The sequence below is a fragment of the Ceratotherium simum genome, chromosome 13 (assembly GCF_057802395.1).
Source record: "Ceratotherium simum simum isolate JZ-2026a chromosome 13, ASM5780239v1, whole genome shotgun sequence".
Taxonomy (NCBI): domain Eukaryota; kingdom Metazoa; phylum Chordata; class Mammalia; order Perissodactyla; family Rhinocerotidae; genus Ceratotherium; species Ceratotherium simum.
The window spans coordinates 29,817,268-29,835,033 of NC_141912.1; the positions used below are offsets into that span (position 1 = coordinate 29,817,268).

Here is a 17,766-nt window from a genome sequence, read left to right on the forward strand (position 1 = left end):
AAATATGTTAACTTGGACATAATGCTTTACTTCTCTGACTCTCACTTTCATTGCCTCTAAAAAGAAGGGAATAGGGGCTGGCCCGCGGCAGAGTGGTTAACTTCGCATGCTCCGCTCTAGCAGCCTGGGGTTTGCAGGTTCGGATCCCAGGTGTGGACCTACACATCGCTTATCAAGCCACGCTGTGGCAGGTGTTCCACATATAAAGTAGAGGAAGATGGGCATGAATGTTAGCCCAGGGCCAATCTTCCTCAGCACAAAGAGGAGGATTGGCAACAGACATAAGCTCAGGGCTAATCTTCCCCACCAAAAAAAAAAAAAAAAAAGAAAGAAATAGTGTGGCCTTCAAAGGGCTGCTATAGCACTACATTAAATAATATATGTAAAGTACCTGACAGCAGTCACTACAAAAAAAAACAGTTAATCCACTTCCCTAGAACCCCATTTGTGAATCTCCCTACCCTCAAAGCCAATATATCTTTCCTGGTATCAAACGTAATGCTACCATCTTACAATTTGATCCAATTCTCTCTTATTTTGTCTTCTAAAAGAGAAGGAGATGTGTCGTCGTTTATCCAATGTCCTCTCTCCAATATATACTCAGTCTTTTGTTCCCCATCTCCTTCTATGCAAGGGCACCATTTCCCTCCTACATTTAACACACAGTGTCCATTAGACACAGAATCAAGCCCAAAGAAATCAAGTCAAGGTGGAGAGAGAGACAACAGAATTAAAAAGAATGTGCATGCTTGCATTTGCTTGCAAATAATCTTTGAAACCTATTCCCTGACTGTACACTTTTCCCTTCCAAAGTTCAGCCAAAGATTATGACTGGGTGGTAGGATTGCCTAGAGATTTTTTTTCTGTGTGAACATTCGTATTTTCTACTTTTTCTATAATGAACATGTAGACTGAAATGATTAATTTTTTTTCATTTAGGAGATTTAGAGTATACTTGGTATAATTTCTTAATCCCTGTACAACTTTTGAAATATAATTAAAGCTATGACATTAAATACACATTACAGTAGTATGGTCAATTGTCTAACGTGACATACATCTGGGGCTACAGACAACCTATTTACTTCCCATAATTGTATTTTGATTACATTTTCTGGTTAAATGCCACTTATATGCAGTCTTTCATTGTATGCAAGTGCATCAGCTAAACAATGTCAAGCCTTTTGATTAAGGTTTTAGGTGAATATGGAGACCATGAAGACCCATTTTGTAAATAAACAAGTGGAAACAATTTTGTGATATTTTCTTTCATGACATCAAGTATTATTTATTCTATTTTTTGAAAGAAATGACTTCAATTCTCAACACAGTAAACCTGCTTTACTTACACAAGTGTTGCTATTACAATGGTTAGCATTTATTAAGTACTTAGTATCAAATTTGATCTAAATGCTTTATACAGATTATCTACTGTAAACCTCACACTAATGCTGAGGCAGATGTTATTATCATCTCCATTTTAAAATAACTGTTATATGAAAATGTTAAGTAACTTTCAAATGGTTTCCAGCTAGTAAGTGCTAGAAATGGGTTTTGAACCCAGAAATACCTACTCCAGAGCTGACCTCTTAAGACCTCCTGCCTGTACCACATGATGAAGCTACAAAAGATAGAATCTGTGTGTATCCCTGGGATGCAGCTTGCTGCTCACGTCACAAAGATTTAATTGCATTCATTTAAAATATTTCTCACAGTAAGTGGTATATTTTTATTACAATATTTAACTTGAACAACATTACAGATCTCTAGCAAAAGATAGCAAAAGACAGTTTTGACAAACATATCCTGAAACATTTTTCCAAAAATCCCTAAATCCAGGAACATTTTAACCAAGCATACTGCTTGACTACTATTTAAGTAGAGTTTGCAAAACTTATCAGAAGAGTGATCCCTTCAATTTCTCTCAAAAATGTAGTATGTGTTTCTCAGCACCTCCTCTTTACTGTCTTTTGTGAACAAATAATTAGTGGGAGCATTTCCCATACCCACACAGTTGGTTAAAATCTTGGGTGTGAAGAGATGCTGTCAGCAAGATGAAGAGTGAGGAGGTCCCAAAACTCTTTTTCCCCACAAAAAACAGCAAAAATAATCAATAAACTACAAACTGTAAAATAGTTCTGGGAAAGCTCTGTACTACAGGAAGAAGCAGCAGAAACCCTGCGCTGCTCAAAAGCTGAGGATGGCACATAGAAAGCATTTTACCTGCATCCCTCCACTCCCCTGTCCAGAGCAGCTCAGTGCCAAGCGGGATCCCCTCAGAGGGATTTCACCCTATGGAGAAAAAGAAAGCAGGAGAACCCCAGCAAGCCTCACCTCAATGGACGTTTGCACTCTTTGCTACCAAGAACGCCCAGTAGTCTTCACCAACGCTGATCCCAGTTGACAGAGCTCTCAGAGTCCCACCACTATGTCTCCTTTCTGGGGTTAGAGCTGTCGCTGCAGTGAGACCTACCACAGAGACCCCAGTTGCAGCAGTGTCCACTCTCTGGGTTCAGGATGCCACAGGGGCTGGTCATGTACAGGACCTAACTGGAGCTGCTGCTGCTCTGAGCCCCTGCCTCCATGTCCCAAGTCATGGCTTTGACTCAACACTACTGCAGCTGCTCTGCTGCTGCTCTGCACCCTGGCCTCTAAGTCCTTACAGGCGGTTTAAGAGGCCATCACTAGGCCTTTCTGCTGCTGTTCTACGATTGTCCTCCTGGGTCTTAAGTCCTGACTTTGACCTGCCATCCCAAAGGCCTGCTGTCACTGCACTCTGCCCCCTGGACCCAAGTGACTGCTGCACCTTGTCATCCCAGGGCCCATGCTGCTGCTGTGCTACTCCTCCACCCCACCTCCAGTCACTGCAGTGAGCCCCAGAGACCCAGGCCCCTGTTCCACAGATGTATACACCTGTACTTCAGACACCACATGTAGCTAGTGGCTCCCATATTGGACAGTACAGATATAGAACAATTCCTTCATCATAGACCATTCTATGCTCTTCATACTTTGTGGGCCTCAAGTCAGATACATTAGCTATGTAAAACAAAAGGGCCAATATTATTTCTCTTAGAGATACGTCAGATTTCTGTCTGAGATATGAATACACAGTAAGCCAGTGTACAACAAAACCAGAACAGTTTATCAGTGGGTCTAGTGCCTTCAGGCACAAACTGTTCCCAGTTCCAAAGGGGAAGTGTCTGTCCTTCCACCACTTTTCCCAGACTAAGGCACTCTCTGCCATCAAATTTCTGGCTGGTGATTTCTCTTCTAGAGGAGACCAGGGGCAATGCTCTAAACTAAGTTTTGGGAGGCTGGGAGTCCAAACTCAGGGAGAGGAATTCTGGGAAATGAAGACGAGGCAAAGGTGAGGACCAGTTGGGTGACTCTCTCTGGTTTATCCAGAATAGCAGTTCCCAAACTGTGGTCTGTGGAACCCTTGAAGTCACTGAGACCCTTCCACGGGATCCATGAGGTCAAAACTATTTTCACAATATTACTAGACATCATTTGCCTTTTCACTATGTTGACATTTGCACTGGGGTAAAATTGAGTAAGAATGGAGGTTATGGTACCAACCTGCAATAGTAGTTATTTTCACCACCACTTACTTGCAGGAAAACAAAACAAAACAAAACAAAAAACACTTTTACTTCAAAACATCCTGGTTGAGGGGCCGGCCCCAGGGCTTAGCGGTTAAGTGCGCTTGCTCCGCTACTGGCGGCACGGGTTCGGATCCCTGGTGCACACCGACTCACTGCTTGTCCGGCCATGCTGAGGGGGCATCCCACATACAGCAACTAGAAGGATGTGCAACTATGACATACAACTATCTACTGGGGCTTTGCGGAGAAAAAGGGGGGAAAAAAAGAGGAGGAGGATTGACAACAGATGTTAGCTCAGGGCCGCTCTTCTTCAGCAAAAAGAGGAGGATTGGCATGGATGTTAGCTCAGGGCTGATTTTCCTCAAAATAAAAAAAAAAAAAACACTCCTGGTTGAAGCATTACAAATTGTCTTTACGAAATCGTTATCCTTAAATCCACATTTTAAAAATATCTTACATGGTGACGTGGGAAGTACTCATAAAGCCCTTCTGCTACATTCCCAAGTACTGTGTCCCAATGAAAATAATTTGTGTGAGGTGAGGTAGGCTCTTTTTTATGGAATACCATTTTTACATCATAGAATCAATGACAGAAACTCTGATTATTTAGACTTGGTTAATTGGCACACACTTTCTCAAAATGAATGTGAGCGTCTGTCTCCCTTCAAGACAATCAATCGACAGGTAACAACTGATACTACTTATTGCCTTGATAAATTGGAAGCTCTCAAGAGAAAACCAGAATTTTGGAAAACTTGTGTCCCACCAGGTAGGCTTGACAGCTTCCCAGTACTGACAAACTTTCCTGTTGGGGTCTGTAGTAACATTAACAAAGGTGATATTTTGATAATTTGTAGTAAAATACATCAACATGGGAAAATCTGTATGACTTAGTGAAACAATGCATTACTTCATACATTAGTACAAGAGCCATTCAATACCCAAAATAGTTCTGTGGATTTTAATGTAACAGAATAGGAAATATTCGATGGTATTGTTTCAGGTTCCACTTCGCAAATAACACTTGAGAAACTATCACTTGTGCATTTTTATTTTACTATCAAAGTTGAATATTCACAATTATCTGAAAAGGTTATTAAAAATATACTACTCCCACATATTTCTGTGACACTGTATTTTTTTTTATATACTTGAGCCAAAATAACATTAAATGCAGAGCAAATATGAAAACCCAGTGGTATTCTAATGAGACAGACAAAACAGAGACTTGCAGAAATGTAAAAAGATCCACTCTTCTCACTACCTCATTTATTTTGGGAAACAGTCATTTTTCACACACAAAAAAACATTATTTCTGTTAACTTGCAATGGATTATGAATGTTATTCATTTAAATTAATAAAAATAGTTAAAAACTTTTATTCCTAGTACAGTAAACATTGATAGATATAACCAACATAACAAAATTATCCTTGGGGTCCTCACTAATTTGTAAGACTTGATAGATACCCTGAAACCAAAATGCTTGAGAATCGCTGACTCCAACAGCTCCTGGGCCAGGACTCAGGGAGACAGTGTGACGAAGAGCTCTCGGTGCAGGAGGAGAGGGGTCAGGGCCAAGTCTCAGGTCCCAGGACATGGCTCTCAGGGTCTCAACCCAAGGGCGGTGTCTGGGGCGGGGAAGGTCAGTGTTGGGGAGTCACCATATCCCAGAGTTTCACCTCTTTCCTCTTAGAACCTGTGTTCAGGGGTCCTCCTATCTGGAGACTTATGACACCGCCCCAGTTCTCATTCCAGTTTGCGTGTCCGGTTTCTAGAGAAGCCAATCAGCGTCTTCGCGGTTCCTGGTTATAAAGTCCTCACCGACCAGCCCAACTCACATTCTCCCCAGACCCAGAGAAGCCGGGTCATGGCGCGCCGAATGTCCCTCCTGCTGCTCTCGGGGACCCTGGTCCTGACCGAGACCTGGGCGGGTGAGCGCGGGGTCGGGAGGAAACGGCCTCTGCGGGGGGCGGGGCGAGGGGACCGCGCGGAGGGAGCGTCTGGAGAGGCGCGTCTCCGCCGACACCTGCCCGGACCCCCTACTCCACCCTTGACCCCGCTCCGTCCTGACCTCCCAAGTCCCCACCCTTCTCCGCCTCGGCCCCCATTTTCCGTCACAGACCCCCTTGCCCCCTACCCGATCAACCTCGGACCTGGGGACCCGCCGGGAGGAGGGTCGGGCCGGGTCTCAGCCCCTCCCCGCCCCCAGGCTCCCACTCCCTGAGGTATTTCGGCACCGCCGTGTCCCGGCCCGGCCGCGGGGAGCCCCGCTTCATCGCCGTCGGCTACGTGGACTACACGCAGTTCGTGCGGTTCGACAGCGACGCCGCGAGTCCGAGGACGGAGCCGCGGGCGCCGTGGATGGAGCAGGAGGGTCCGGAGTATTGGGAAGAGCAGACGCGGAAGGCCAAGGGCTGCGCACAGAATTGCCGAGTGGGCCTGAACAACATCCGCGGCTACTACAACCAGAGCGAGGCCGGTGAGCGACGCGAGCCCGGGTCCAGCTCACGACCCCCACCCCCACGGACGCCGGGGTCTCCCCGAGTCTCCGGGTCCGAGATTCACCTCAAGGCTGCGGGACCCGCCCGGACCCCCGACCCGGGAAGAGCCGGCGGGGACTTTTACCCGATTTCATTTTCAGTTTAGGTTTAATCACTGCAGGGTGGTCGGAGCGGGTGCAGGGCTGACCGCGGGGCGGGGTCAGGGTCTCACACCCTCCAGTGGATGTACGGCTGCGACGTGGGGCCGAACCGGCGCTTCCTCCGCGGGTACAGTCAGTCCGCCTACGACGGCGCCGATTACATCTTCCTGAACGAGGACCTGCGCTCCTGGACCGCGGCGGACACGGCGGCTCAGATCACCCGGCGCAAGTGGGAGGCGGCCGGTGTGGCGGAGCAGAGGAGGAAGTACCTGGAGGGCACCTGCGTGGAGTGGCTCCTCAGATACCTGGAGAACGGGAAGGAGACGCTGCAGCGCGCGGGTACGAGGGACCGCGGGGCCTCCAGATCTCCCCTTGGGCTGGGCTGGCATCCCACAGAGAGGGGAGGAAATGGGATCCATGTCAGAATACCGCCCATCGGGAGAGGGAGGAATCCACCCAGGTTTTCGTATTCTGTACTAATGACTTGCCCAGAGGGCCCACCCTTCTTTAAAGGACAGTTAAAGAATCCAGTTTCTTCAGGAATAGAAGGGGAGACCATCCCTGAAGTCACTCATCGCTGGTTCCCTTTGACCCTGGCAGGCATCTTGTGAACCATGACTTGCTCTCCCAAGGCTTTGTTCTCAGCCTCAGAACATCTTTGCAGGTCCTACTCCGACTTTTCTGAGTCATTCACCCTCCACCCAGATCAGGACCAGAAGTCTGTGTTCTCCTGTTTAGAGACCTGGAGCCTCCTACCCTCGGGTCTCACCCTGATTCTAGAACTTTCCAAGCAATAGGAGGTTATCCCAGATCCCAAAGTCCAAGCTGGTGTCTTGGTTTTGTGCTTCCTCCTGCTAAACCAACTGTCCTGTCCATTCTCAGGATCCTCACGTGAGTGCTGCTTTCGTGGCCCATGGAGGTAACCAAAGTGTGAATTTTCTGATTCTTCCTCCTCAGAACCCCCAAAAGGACATGTGACCCACCACCCCAACTCTGGCAGTGAGGTTACCCTGAGGTGCTGGGCCCTGGGCTTCTACCCTGCAGAGATCACCCTGACCTGGCAGCATGATGGGGAGGACCTGACCCAGGACACAAAGCTTGTGGACACCAGGCCTGCGGGCGACGGGACCTTCCAGAAGTGGGCAGCTGTGGTTGTGCCTTCTGGAGAGGAGCAGAGATACACGTGCCATGTGCAGCACAAGGGGCTGCCTGAGGGCCTCACCCTGAGATGGGGTAAGAGGGGGATGAGGAGGCCCTCTGCTCAGGGAAAGCAGAAGCCCTTCTAAGACCTTCAGCAAGGTCAGGACTCAAGCCTGAGGTCAGAGCCCCTCACCTTCCTTTCCCTTCACAGATCTGCCTCCTCAGCCCACCATTCCCATCATGGGCATCGTTATTGGCCTGGTTCTCCTTGGAGCTGTGGTGGCTGGAGCTGTGATATGGAGGAAAAAGCACTCAGGTAGGGTGGGGAGTGGGGGGATATGAGTTTTCTTGTCCCACTGAGGAGTTTCAAGCCCCAGGTAGAAGTTTTCCCTGCCTCGTTAATGGGAAGTATCATCCACACACATGTGTTTGCCACTCTGGAGCTGATTGCTAACAGTCTTGTGTAAAGCATTTGTGAAAACAAAAGATTTTTTCACCTTGATAATTCTGGTGCTGGGAACCTGATTTCCAGCAGTTGAAGGTCACAGAGAAAGGTCCGTGCTGAAGACAGAGCTCCAGGAGGGCCATTGGTCCAGTCCCCACACGTCTCTTTTCTTCACATTTCCCGATCCTTTTCTGAGTCTTCAGTCGTGGTTCTGGAAACTTCCCTGTGGTCCAGGACTAGGAGGTTCCTCTGGGATCTCATGACCCAGGCCTCCCCCTGTTTTCTTCCCACAAGTGAAAAAAGAGGGAGCTACACTCAGGCTGCAGGTAAGGTTTGAGTCAGGGGTTGATGCCTGAGACCCTTGGGATAGTGTAGACGAGAGCCCATGGGGGAAGCTCACCCACCCCGTAGTTCCTCGTTTAGTCTCATCTCCTGTGGGCTCTGACCACATCCTGTTTTGTTCTACTCCAGGCGGTGACAGTGCCCAGGGGTCTGATGTGTCTCACGGATTCTAAAGGTGAGACCCTGTAGGGCCTGAAGTGGGAGAGGTGTTAGGGAGACAGGACATGCGTGGGTTATGGGAATTCTTTGAGTGGGACATATTGAGCATGCAGTGGGCTGTTGAGAATGTCAACACTTATGTGACTGACCTGAATCTGTTCATGATTATTTTCTTTCACAGCGTGAGACAGCTGCCTTGTGGGGGACTGAGGGATGCAAGATTTGTTCACACCCCCGCTTTGTGACTACAAGATTCCCTGACTTCTCTTTCTGCAGCTGGCATCTGAATGTGTCTACGTTCCTATTAGCACAATGTGAGGAAGTGGGAAGACTGGCCTATACCCTCTGCACCACCACCCCCTCTGCACACTGACCTTGTTCTCTTCCCTGATAACTTTCTGGTTCCAGCAGAGGTGGGGCTGTGCAGTCTCCATCCCTGTCTTAACTTCATGTTGCACTGAGCATTGCATTGAGCAACTTCTTACTTACTTATTGAAAATAAGACTCTGGTTGTGAATTTTTTCCTAATTCCTGTCTTGTAAGGTTGATGGGTTAATAAAGGAGAACATTCCTAAAGTTTGAGACAGGAAATAAATGGAAGCACAGAGAATCTTCCAGAATGTGCATGTTTGTGTGAGTCTGTTGCAGGTGGGGACAGGAGAAGGCTGTGAGAAGCTGAGCGTGCACGGGGCCTGTGCCCACTGAGTGCTCATTGCATCGTGAGCTTTAACATGGTCACTCCTCAGTTGGGTCATCTCTCTACTCCTTTGTCCTTGTCCCTTCAGTAGAAGAACCTTGTCGATCCAGGACCTATAATCACAGGGACTTGCACATCACACGGGCCTTGTCATGTGTCTAGGACCACGGGCAGTGAGGACTTCGTGCGGCCAGGTCAGCCTAGTCTCAGGCCTGAGTCTGGCCCTCAGCCCCCCTTTTGGATGTTTATTTTTTTCTCTGTTTCTGTGGAGAATTAGGCCTGTTCTTGTTTTTGTGTACAAGTTCTGGTCTCATTGTTATCTGAGTGTCCTCAGCCTCTGACAGCAGCAGGAGTCATTTTGGCTGTCATTGACCCCAGAAGGCACAGGTGGTCCCTACACACAGGAAACTCTGTGGTATCGAGAGATGAATTTTTGGACTTTTCCAGCTCTTACCCTCCTTCTAGGGTTGTTTTCTGGAATATTCTTTCCATCTTTCCCCATCTTTTTTTGAAGACCAGATTCTGGAGTTACAGAAAGGAAGGATCTGATAGTTTCTCATCTTTAGATTAAATTCCCGTTGGGTTTCTGTTGTCTCTGCAGCCTGCCGCCTGTCTCTGCCCATAGCTCTAGTAATCCTAGTGCTAGCTCTGATCCAAACTCATGGATTTATAAAGCAGAGTTTAATTTAGATTTACACTTGTTTGGAAAAGAGAACCCATAAGCCTAGGTATGTCTTTTCTAAAGAAAGTAATATAGTTGTGTGCTATAGTGTGGAGGAGGGTTTGTGTGGGAAGTAGGAGCTGGAAAGAGGGAGGAGGGGGGCAGAACAGCACTTGTGAGAAAAGTACAGGTGGCATTTATGTCAGTGTGAGTGGACATTGTGCTATACCTACCACAAAATAGCGTGTGGCCTGAGGTTACATTAATAAAGATACTGTCTCTAGCATAGAGAGGTGCTCTACACTGATCATTCATTCAACTGATAATTGTCATTTGCCAGATATATGGCAAATTATTTTTGCATCCAGGAAACCTCAGTGAACTAAAAACAGGCAAAAATTACCAGCCTTGTGGAACATGTGTTCTAGTGATAAGGGGCAGACTATGTTCTATGAGCATAGTAAATAAGGGAAGTGTTTATGTTAGAAGTTGTAAGTGCTTTGAGAAAGGTGACCCAGAGTATAAGTGTGTGGGGACAGGGAAGATGGCTTTTTACTAGGGTGGTTAGTGTAGACCTCACTGGTAAGGTGATGAGTAAAGATTTGAAGGACATGATTTGTCCACGAGGGTGTCTCATTAATTTTTTCCAGTTGGGGGAGCCTCCAGTGCAAATGCACTAGAGTAGGAGTGTGTCTGTGCTCTGGGAAGAGCGAGGACGGCAGTATGGCTTGAGCAGAGAGTAATTGAGATGAGGTCCATGTACACACAGATCATGTAAGCCTGGAGGATATTAGGAGGCTTTTGACTTTTCTCTGAGTAAGATGTGGAGTTACAAGATGTTTTTGAACAGAAGATTGACCTAGTGTGACTTCTCTTAAGAAGCCTCAGTCTGGTGCTGTGCAGAATCAAGAGGTGAAGGCAGCCAACCAGCAGAGAAAACTGTAGGAGACTAGTGCTGTGTCCCAGGCTAGAGAGGTTGCTTGCTTTGTGGGGAGTATGAGCAGAGAAAATAATAGAAAATGATTGGATTCTGGATATATTTTGAAGATGGGCTTTACAGCATTTCCTAATGGATTAAATCTGGGTCATGAGACAGAGGAATCGAGGAGGACACCCCAAATTTCAGACTGTGCAAGTAGAAGTATGTAGTGACTTTAGTGAAATTTGGGAAGACTCTAGAAGAAACATATGTGAGGAAGCAGCGTCTTAGACATCCAATTAGGAAAGTTAAAACAGAGATGTCTATTAGATGCAGGTGAGGTTAGTTTTAGCAGTTGGATATGTGAATCTGTAGTTTAGGTTAGATGTCTGGGCTGGAAAAATAGATTTGTTAGGTGACGCCAGGTAAATGATATTTAAAGCCTTGAGAACTGATGAGGTCACCAATGGAGTGATGACTATAGAAGAGAAAGGAACCAGGACTGAACCCTGGACCCCCAGTGCTGAGGGATCTGATCAAACCACACACCCAGAGCAGACTGCACAGTTCTAGTTCTGCATCTAGAAGGCAGGAGACCCAGGGAATCCCAAACTTTCCTATACACAGGAATCCCCTGGGCATCTCATTAAGATTCCAAGTCTGCAGTAGAGCATGAGATTCTGCATTTGTAACAAAGTGCTGATGCTGCTGGTCTTCAGACCACACATTATTAGCAGGAAGGTAGACCAGGATTCTCACATGGCTGTGCATCAGCCTCACCTGTAGCTTGTTAAGTAAGGGATTCCTGGACTCTGTGCCCAATATTCTAATATGGTGGGTCTGGGGAGAGGCCTGAGTATTTTGTAACAAGCCCAAAGGCAATTCTGGTGCTCGGCCAGTTTGTGAACCACATCAGTGGTTCAGAGAACACCAAGGGAGGGGAGAGGTCTTAAATCCACATTTAAAAGTTTTTCCCCTAGGAAGAAAAAGGCAAGAGATATCCTGGGAGATATGTGTTGTTTTCTCTACCATGGGGTATAACCAGGTGGAAGGGTGAGGAAGTGGCTATCAGCTCAGCATGAAGAAAATCTGAGTTGCTAAGAGAGTAGATCGTAAATGTTCTGTCCATGAACAAGAAATGGTAATTATGTGATGTGATGCAGGTGTTAGTTAGCTAACTCTATGGTGGTAATCATTTTGCAATATATAAATTTACCAAATCAACAGGTTGTACACCTTAAACTTACACAATGTTATATGTCACTTATATCTCAATAAAACTAGGGGAAAAAAATCTATGAATTATTGCTCTCTGAAACTATTCCCTACATGAATTTCTCGCTCCTTGGTGCGAACAGTGGATTCCAAATTGTTCTAATTGAAGAATAAATGAAGATACATATATATATATATATAGAGAGAGAGAGAGAGAGAGAGAAAACAGAGACAGAACAGGAGTCTTCTCTTATTTCAGGGAAAGCCACAGTACAGGCTTGAGGCTACACAGTCAGGAACACAATCCACAATCCCACCCTCGGTTGAGTTCCGCATAGGAACCACTTCCCCTGCTGCTGGGCACAGTTGTCACAGCTCGTACCACTGACTTTCCTGATGCTGGACACTGGACCCTGCAGCCAAGACTGCTATCTTTGCTGCTTCTGGCAGCTAGGTGACATACTGCCACTCACACCACCTTTGCCAAATGCATTCTGCACAGTCCCAGCCTATCTATTACCATGTTCTTTTTTTCTTTTTTTTTTGCTGAGGAAAATTCACCCTGAGCTAACATCTGTGCCAATCTTCCTCTATTTTGCATGTGCGTTGCCAACGAGTGGTGTAGGTCCATGCCTGGGAAGCAAACCCGGGCCACTGAAGTGGAACAAGCTGAACTTAACCACTAGGCCACGGGGCCGGCCCCATCTGTCACCATATTCTGAGTCAGAGTCCAGCAAGTGATCACCTGGCTGGTGGAGACTTGTGCAGTGTCCATCTGCAAGAATATTTGGGAAAGTGGGTTTTCCTCTATTACTGAAGGAGGTGGTCTCTTTCTCCTACCAAGACTCTTTAAGTGTGGAATGTGTTAGTGTGGGAAGAGGGTAGAGGTTTTGGGGTTAGACGTTGGGAGCAAAGGATGGAAAAAGAATGACAAATTTCAATTTTTGAAGTAGTGATCTGAATCTAGAACTTGAATAAGCAATGGTTTATTTGGGTAATAAAAAAAAGAGATAAAACTAATAAATAAAAAGTGATGGCCCACATTAAATGAAGTAGACAAAGAATGCCATGACAGATTGTAGACAAAGAGATCAAAAGGCTCAGAGAAGGGGACATGCTATTATGAATCTACTCTATAAAACTGGAAAACCCACCAGGTAACTATTTTCCTTGGAAGGGCCCAAAGGATACTCTGTTTATCAGGCAATAAGGAATGAGCAGGTGAACAGAGTATCAACCTCATTGTTTTTTGTTTTTTTGTTTTTTAAAGATTTTATTTTATTTATTTTTCCCCCCAAAGCCCCAGTAGATAGTTGTATGTCACAGCTGCACATCCTTCTAGTTGCGGTATGTGGGACGCAGCCTCTGCATGGCCGGAGAAGCGGTGCATCGGTGCATGCCTGGCATCCGAACCCGGGCCGCCAGCAGCGGAGCATGTGCACTTAACCGCTAAGAAACGGGGCTGGCCCAACCTCATTGTTTTTGTCCTTTGTAGGCTGGGCTGACTCTAGGAGATAATATTACAGAACTAGGCACCCTAGGAGCAATGGGGAAAACAGGATCCCAGAAAGCCAGAGGACAGGTGGCAGCAAGGTAGAAACAAGGGCAAAATTACCAAAATAGCCAGCAATGTCAGAATGGAAGCCAGGAAATTCTGATTGCAAGGGGTTTATGGAAATGCTAAATAGACCATGGTGTTTCTGGAGTCAAGATAGATGGGCAGCCAACAAGAGTGTTGCTTAATATTATAATTAATAGATCAAGAATGAAGAGCTGAAGGCTGAGATTTGTTGACCAGTAGAAAATTACAGTCCCCTGCCCAGTTTCCAGACCTGAGCCAATTCTCAGATCCAGAACGCATTGGTTGAAGGAAAGCCTAAGTCCCCTGAGGAAGTACCCTACAACACCTTGGCAATTATGTACAGTGGTAATTCCCCAAGTCCTTCCATAAAGGTACCTATGGCCATTTACTCAGGTCTCCATACACTGATGAAAGAAAATATTTAGATACTTTTTAAGTCTACTGGATGCATAGTCCAGTTTGACACTGATATCTGGGGAACCAAAGCACCATCATGAACCCCCATTAGAGAAGAGGCATATGGGGAACAGGAAATAATTTGAGTCCTGTCTCAGATTCATCCAAATCTCAGTGGGTTCTCTGTGTCCACACATCCACTTCCTGGTTATTCCTCTGGTTTCCAAATATATAATTGGAATGGACATATTTATAGCTGGCAGAAAGTTCACATTAGTTCTTTGACCAGTGGAATAACAGCTTTGTAGTAAGAAAGGCCAAGTGGAAGCCCCCCAAAACAGCCTCCCAAACTCAGCTAAGACAGAAAATTGAAAACAATATTGTATCTTGGGGGTAAGGGAAGAGGTTAATGTCATCCTCAAAGACTTACAGGATGCAGGGATGATGGTCCCATTGCACAAGCATTTATCTCACCACTGTAGTTCTTGCAAAAACTGGATGGATCATTACCAATGATAGTGGACTACTGGAAACTTAATCAATAATTAGCACCAATTATAGCAGCTGTGTTGATGTGATATCTTTAACAGAGCAGGTTTACAGAATTGCTGGTACGTGGTAATGACTATTGATATGCCTAATGCATTGAATACCTATGAAGAAGAGGATCTGAGTTGTTTATATTCACATGGGACAAATAGGACTATACTTTTAATTTTGTCCCACAACTATGTTACTTCTGCTCTCTATCATAATGTAGAAAGAAGGAATTCCTATGGAACTACAAAGGACCACAAGTAGCCAAAGCAATCCTGAGAAAAAAGAGCAAAGCTGGAGGCATCACACTTCCTGATTACACACTATATTACAAAGCTATAGTAGTCATAACAGTATGATACTGCATAAAAACAGACACATGGAACAATGAAACAGAATGGAGAGCCCAGAAATATAGCCATGTGTTTCTTATTATACCAATGTAGTATACAAATGTATTTCTTATTGAGCAAATAAGAAATACATTTGGTCTCTGTCCCTGGTTCCTGGCACAAAGCTCCTAAAACCCATGGAATATCCTGAGTGATAGGATTATCTGTTGTTACTCAAAAGGAGCCCCTTTCTTAGCACACTAGAGGTTATGCAAATAAAGTGACTTAGGGTAGGGCCCCAAGAGAGATTCAGGATAGGGCTGGTCACCAAAAGGCCAAGAGTTTAGAGGTTTGGAACATGCAGCACCACTCACTGACCTCTGGGAAGGTGGCGAGGTGAATCTTAAGCTCTGTAAAAACTCTTGAACAATATTTGATGAGCTTCTGGGTTGGTGAATGCATCCATGGCCAGGAAGTTGGCACACCCCAGTTCCACAGTGACAAAAGCTCCTGCATTTGGAGCCCTACTGCACTTCACCCTCAGTGGCCTGAGGTAAGAATATGCACAAACTCACAGGCAGTGGCCATGGCTTATCTGGTTGATCAGGGTCCTTGAAGGAGCACAACTGTTACATCAGAGACAAGGATATCTAGGGAAGAGGCATATAGTAGACACAAAGTGTTAGGATCTTTTATATCAAGTGTTCATGCCCACCACAAATTATCCACTCTACAAGAGACACTAAACTACCAAGTGCACAGGATGACTTAGCCAGTAGACTAGCCAGCCTCTGCCCTTACCACCACAAAGCTTGCACAACAGTCTCATGAAGAGTCTCCAAGGTGGCAAAGAGGGTGACTATGCACGGCTCCCTTTTACCACAGTTGATATAGTTACTGCCAAAACTGATATGTGACCTTCCAGCAACAAATAAATTCCAATACAATACCAACCCTGTGGAGGCCAAACTGCCATTTGGTGGCAAGTTGATAACATTGCTTTTCTTCCACCCTGGAAAAATCAAAGATTCCTCCTAATCTGGATTGACATGTATTCCATATATGCATTTGCCCTTCCTTCCCACAATGTCTCATTCAGAAACATTATCCAAACGCTCACATAGATAGGATCTTCTAACATGGGACCGTATGTAACAGTGCCCTGGACTAAGGAAACTACTTTACAACAAAGGCAGTATGTTAGTGAGCGTATGGTCATGAGATCCACTGATCCCATCCCATACCATAGCATACAGAAGCTCCCAGCTGATAGAGTAGTGGAAGGGCCTCTTGAAAGTACAGCTGTGCAAATCCTGAAGATGACACCCTGCAACAATGGGTGCTATCCTTCAGGATGAAGTGTACACAAAGGTTTAGACCAGCAGCAATTATAGGATTCTATGACCTCAAAGGGTAGAATAAGTGTGTCTCACAGCCAAGTGTGGAAGAAGGAGTGACTCCACTCACATCACTCTCAGTAACGCATTTGGGGTGTTTGTGCCTCCCATCCCCTCAACAGACTCTACTGCTCTAGAAGTTCAGGTTTCCAGAGGAGGGTGCTTCCATCGGGGGACACAGTAAGAGTCCCATTAAACTTAGAGCTATGGCTGCCACCTATTTTCTTTGGGCTTCTCATGCCAGAAGACCAGTGGACAAGGGAATGAGTTAGTGAATGGACAACGATAAATGATCCCAATCACCAGGAGAAGCATGAGGGGAGTCGAAGGGAATATGTTTAGCCCTCAGGTGATCCACAAGTGCTTTGTTTGGTATGCTCATGTCCAGTTTTAGTTGTAAATGGGCAGAATAGCAACCATAGGTGATAAAGGTCTGGAAACCACGGGCACAGACTCCTCAGGGATGGGATTTGGGTAAGTCACGAGATAGTTACCCAGACCACCAAAGGTGTTATCCAAGGTTTAGGATAGTCTAGAACGGGTGGTAGAGGAGGTGATGTGTTGGAACCAACTGCAGCAAGGTCTTTCTTCATTCCAATAATAGTCCTAGTTGTCCTGTGCTAAGTTTTCTACAAATTGTGACCCACCAGAATTCTGGAGAAGCTGTGCCCACGTGGAGTAACTAATGTAAGAAGAAAGTGGAATTGATTAGTGCAAAAGATTGACTGCAGCAGTCACTTTGGGTACCCACCAATGTTTGGTACACCCATGCCTTGGCTACTATCAATGTTATTGCTAAAGACTCACAGCTGCCCCATTCTCCAGAGAATTGCCTTCAGCTCATGGAAGCTGCTGGTTGTCACATAGCCAGTTTTGGAGAACCAGAAACCTCGTGGGTTATACAAAGCACATAAGCCTTGGCCTACGAATTCTGGAGATTCTTTAAATTATAAAACAAGATCTCTGTATACTAGAACACCAAGCCATTCTTCTCTTCTTCTCCTCTCCCCATCTCTCCTGCCTCCTCTTTTACTTTCACTTTTCTCCTCCCCTCCACCTCTGCCCTCTTCTCCCCTTCCCCTCCACCTAGAAAATTCAAAGTAAATGTTTTATAACATTGTTATATCAAAGGCCTTTCGAAACATGACCTAAATACAAAAATGATAAAGTAAAAAACCAAAAAACTGACCATCTCTATTTGAAATTTTTATATGGAAAAAAAGTACAGAAAAGTGTTATTTTTCATAAGATCTTTAATGAAGATTTATAAACATACTCTTCTATGCCCTTTGTCTTCACGCTTCTGGATGAAGATGACCACAGCAACCCTAGGAGACACATAATGAATATCGTACCAATGCTGTACCAATGCTGTCAACCTGAATCCCTGAATGATTGTGTGGAGCAGATAGTGCTACCTCTCAACCTCCCCAACATACTTCTCAATTAGAACCACACTGAGCAGTTTAGAGGCAAAAATAACCACTACTGTGTTAAGCCAATGAAATTTTTGGGTTTATTTGTTATAACAACTATGTTACCATAATTAATATATCCTCTTAAACCAATAGCCAGGGTCAGAGCACTAGCTTACTTTGGAGAGAAGAGAAGGCAAGTATTATGGACTGAATATTTGTGTCTCTGTCAAACTCATATGTTGAAGCCCTAGCCCCCAGTGTGATGGTTTTTGGAG

General features: G+C 45.5%; 1 protein-coding gene across 2 annotated transcripts; it reads left to right on the forward strand.

Annotated features, from left to right (window-relative positions):
- Positions 1–5,462: 5,462 nt before the first annotated feature.
- On the forward strand, positions 5,463–8,961 carry LOC101399532 (saoe class I histocompatibility antigen, A alpha chain-like). 2 transcript variants are annotated; one of them, XR_015554051.1, is made up of 8 exons: positions 5,463–5,541; positions 5,820–6,089; positions 6,315–6,590; positions 7,209–7,484; positions 7,603–7,707; positions 7,924–8,162; positions 8,308–8,353; positions 8,519–8,961. XR_015554051.1 is itself a non-coding variant. In XM_087438223.1 (7 exons), the coding sequence occupies exons 1-6, from the start codon at positions 5,478–5,480 to the stop codon at positions 8,349–8,351; spliced, it is 1,035 nt and encodes a 344-aa protein (XP_087294349.1). In that variant the 5' UTR covers positions 5,469–5,477; the 3' UTR covers positions 8,352–8,353; positions 8,519–8,961. The 2 variants fall into 2 exon arrangements, 1 of the variants encoding a protein (XP_087294349.1); XM_087438223.1 differs by lacking the exon at positions 7,924–8,162 and having other exon boundaries at positions 5,469–5,541.
- The last annotated feature ends 8,805 nt before the right edge of the window (positions 8,962–17,766 follow it).

What these genes read in the sequence shown, in the direction of transcription:
- LOC101399532 (XM_087438223.1), top strand. Translation starts at nt 5,478, where the DNA reads ATGGCGCGCCGAATGTCCCTCCTGCTGCTCTCGGGGACCCTGGTCCTG. An exon ending in CCTGACCGAGACCTGGGCGG is followed by an intron (nt 5,542 to 5,819) that starts GTGAGCGCGGGG and finishes CCCCGCCCCCAG; the next exon opens with GCTCCCACTCCCTGAGGTAT. An exon ending in CTACAACCAGAGCGAGGCCG is followed by an intron (nt 6,090 to 6,314) that starts GTGAGCGACGCG and finishes GGGCGGGGTCAG; the next exon opens with GGTCTCACACCCTCCAGTGG.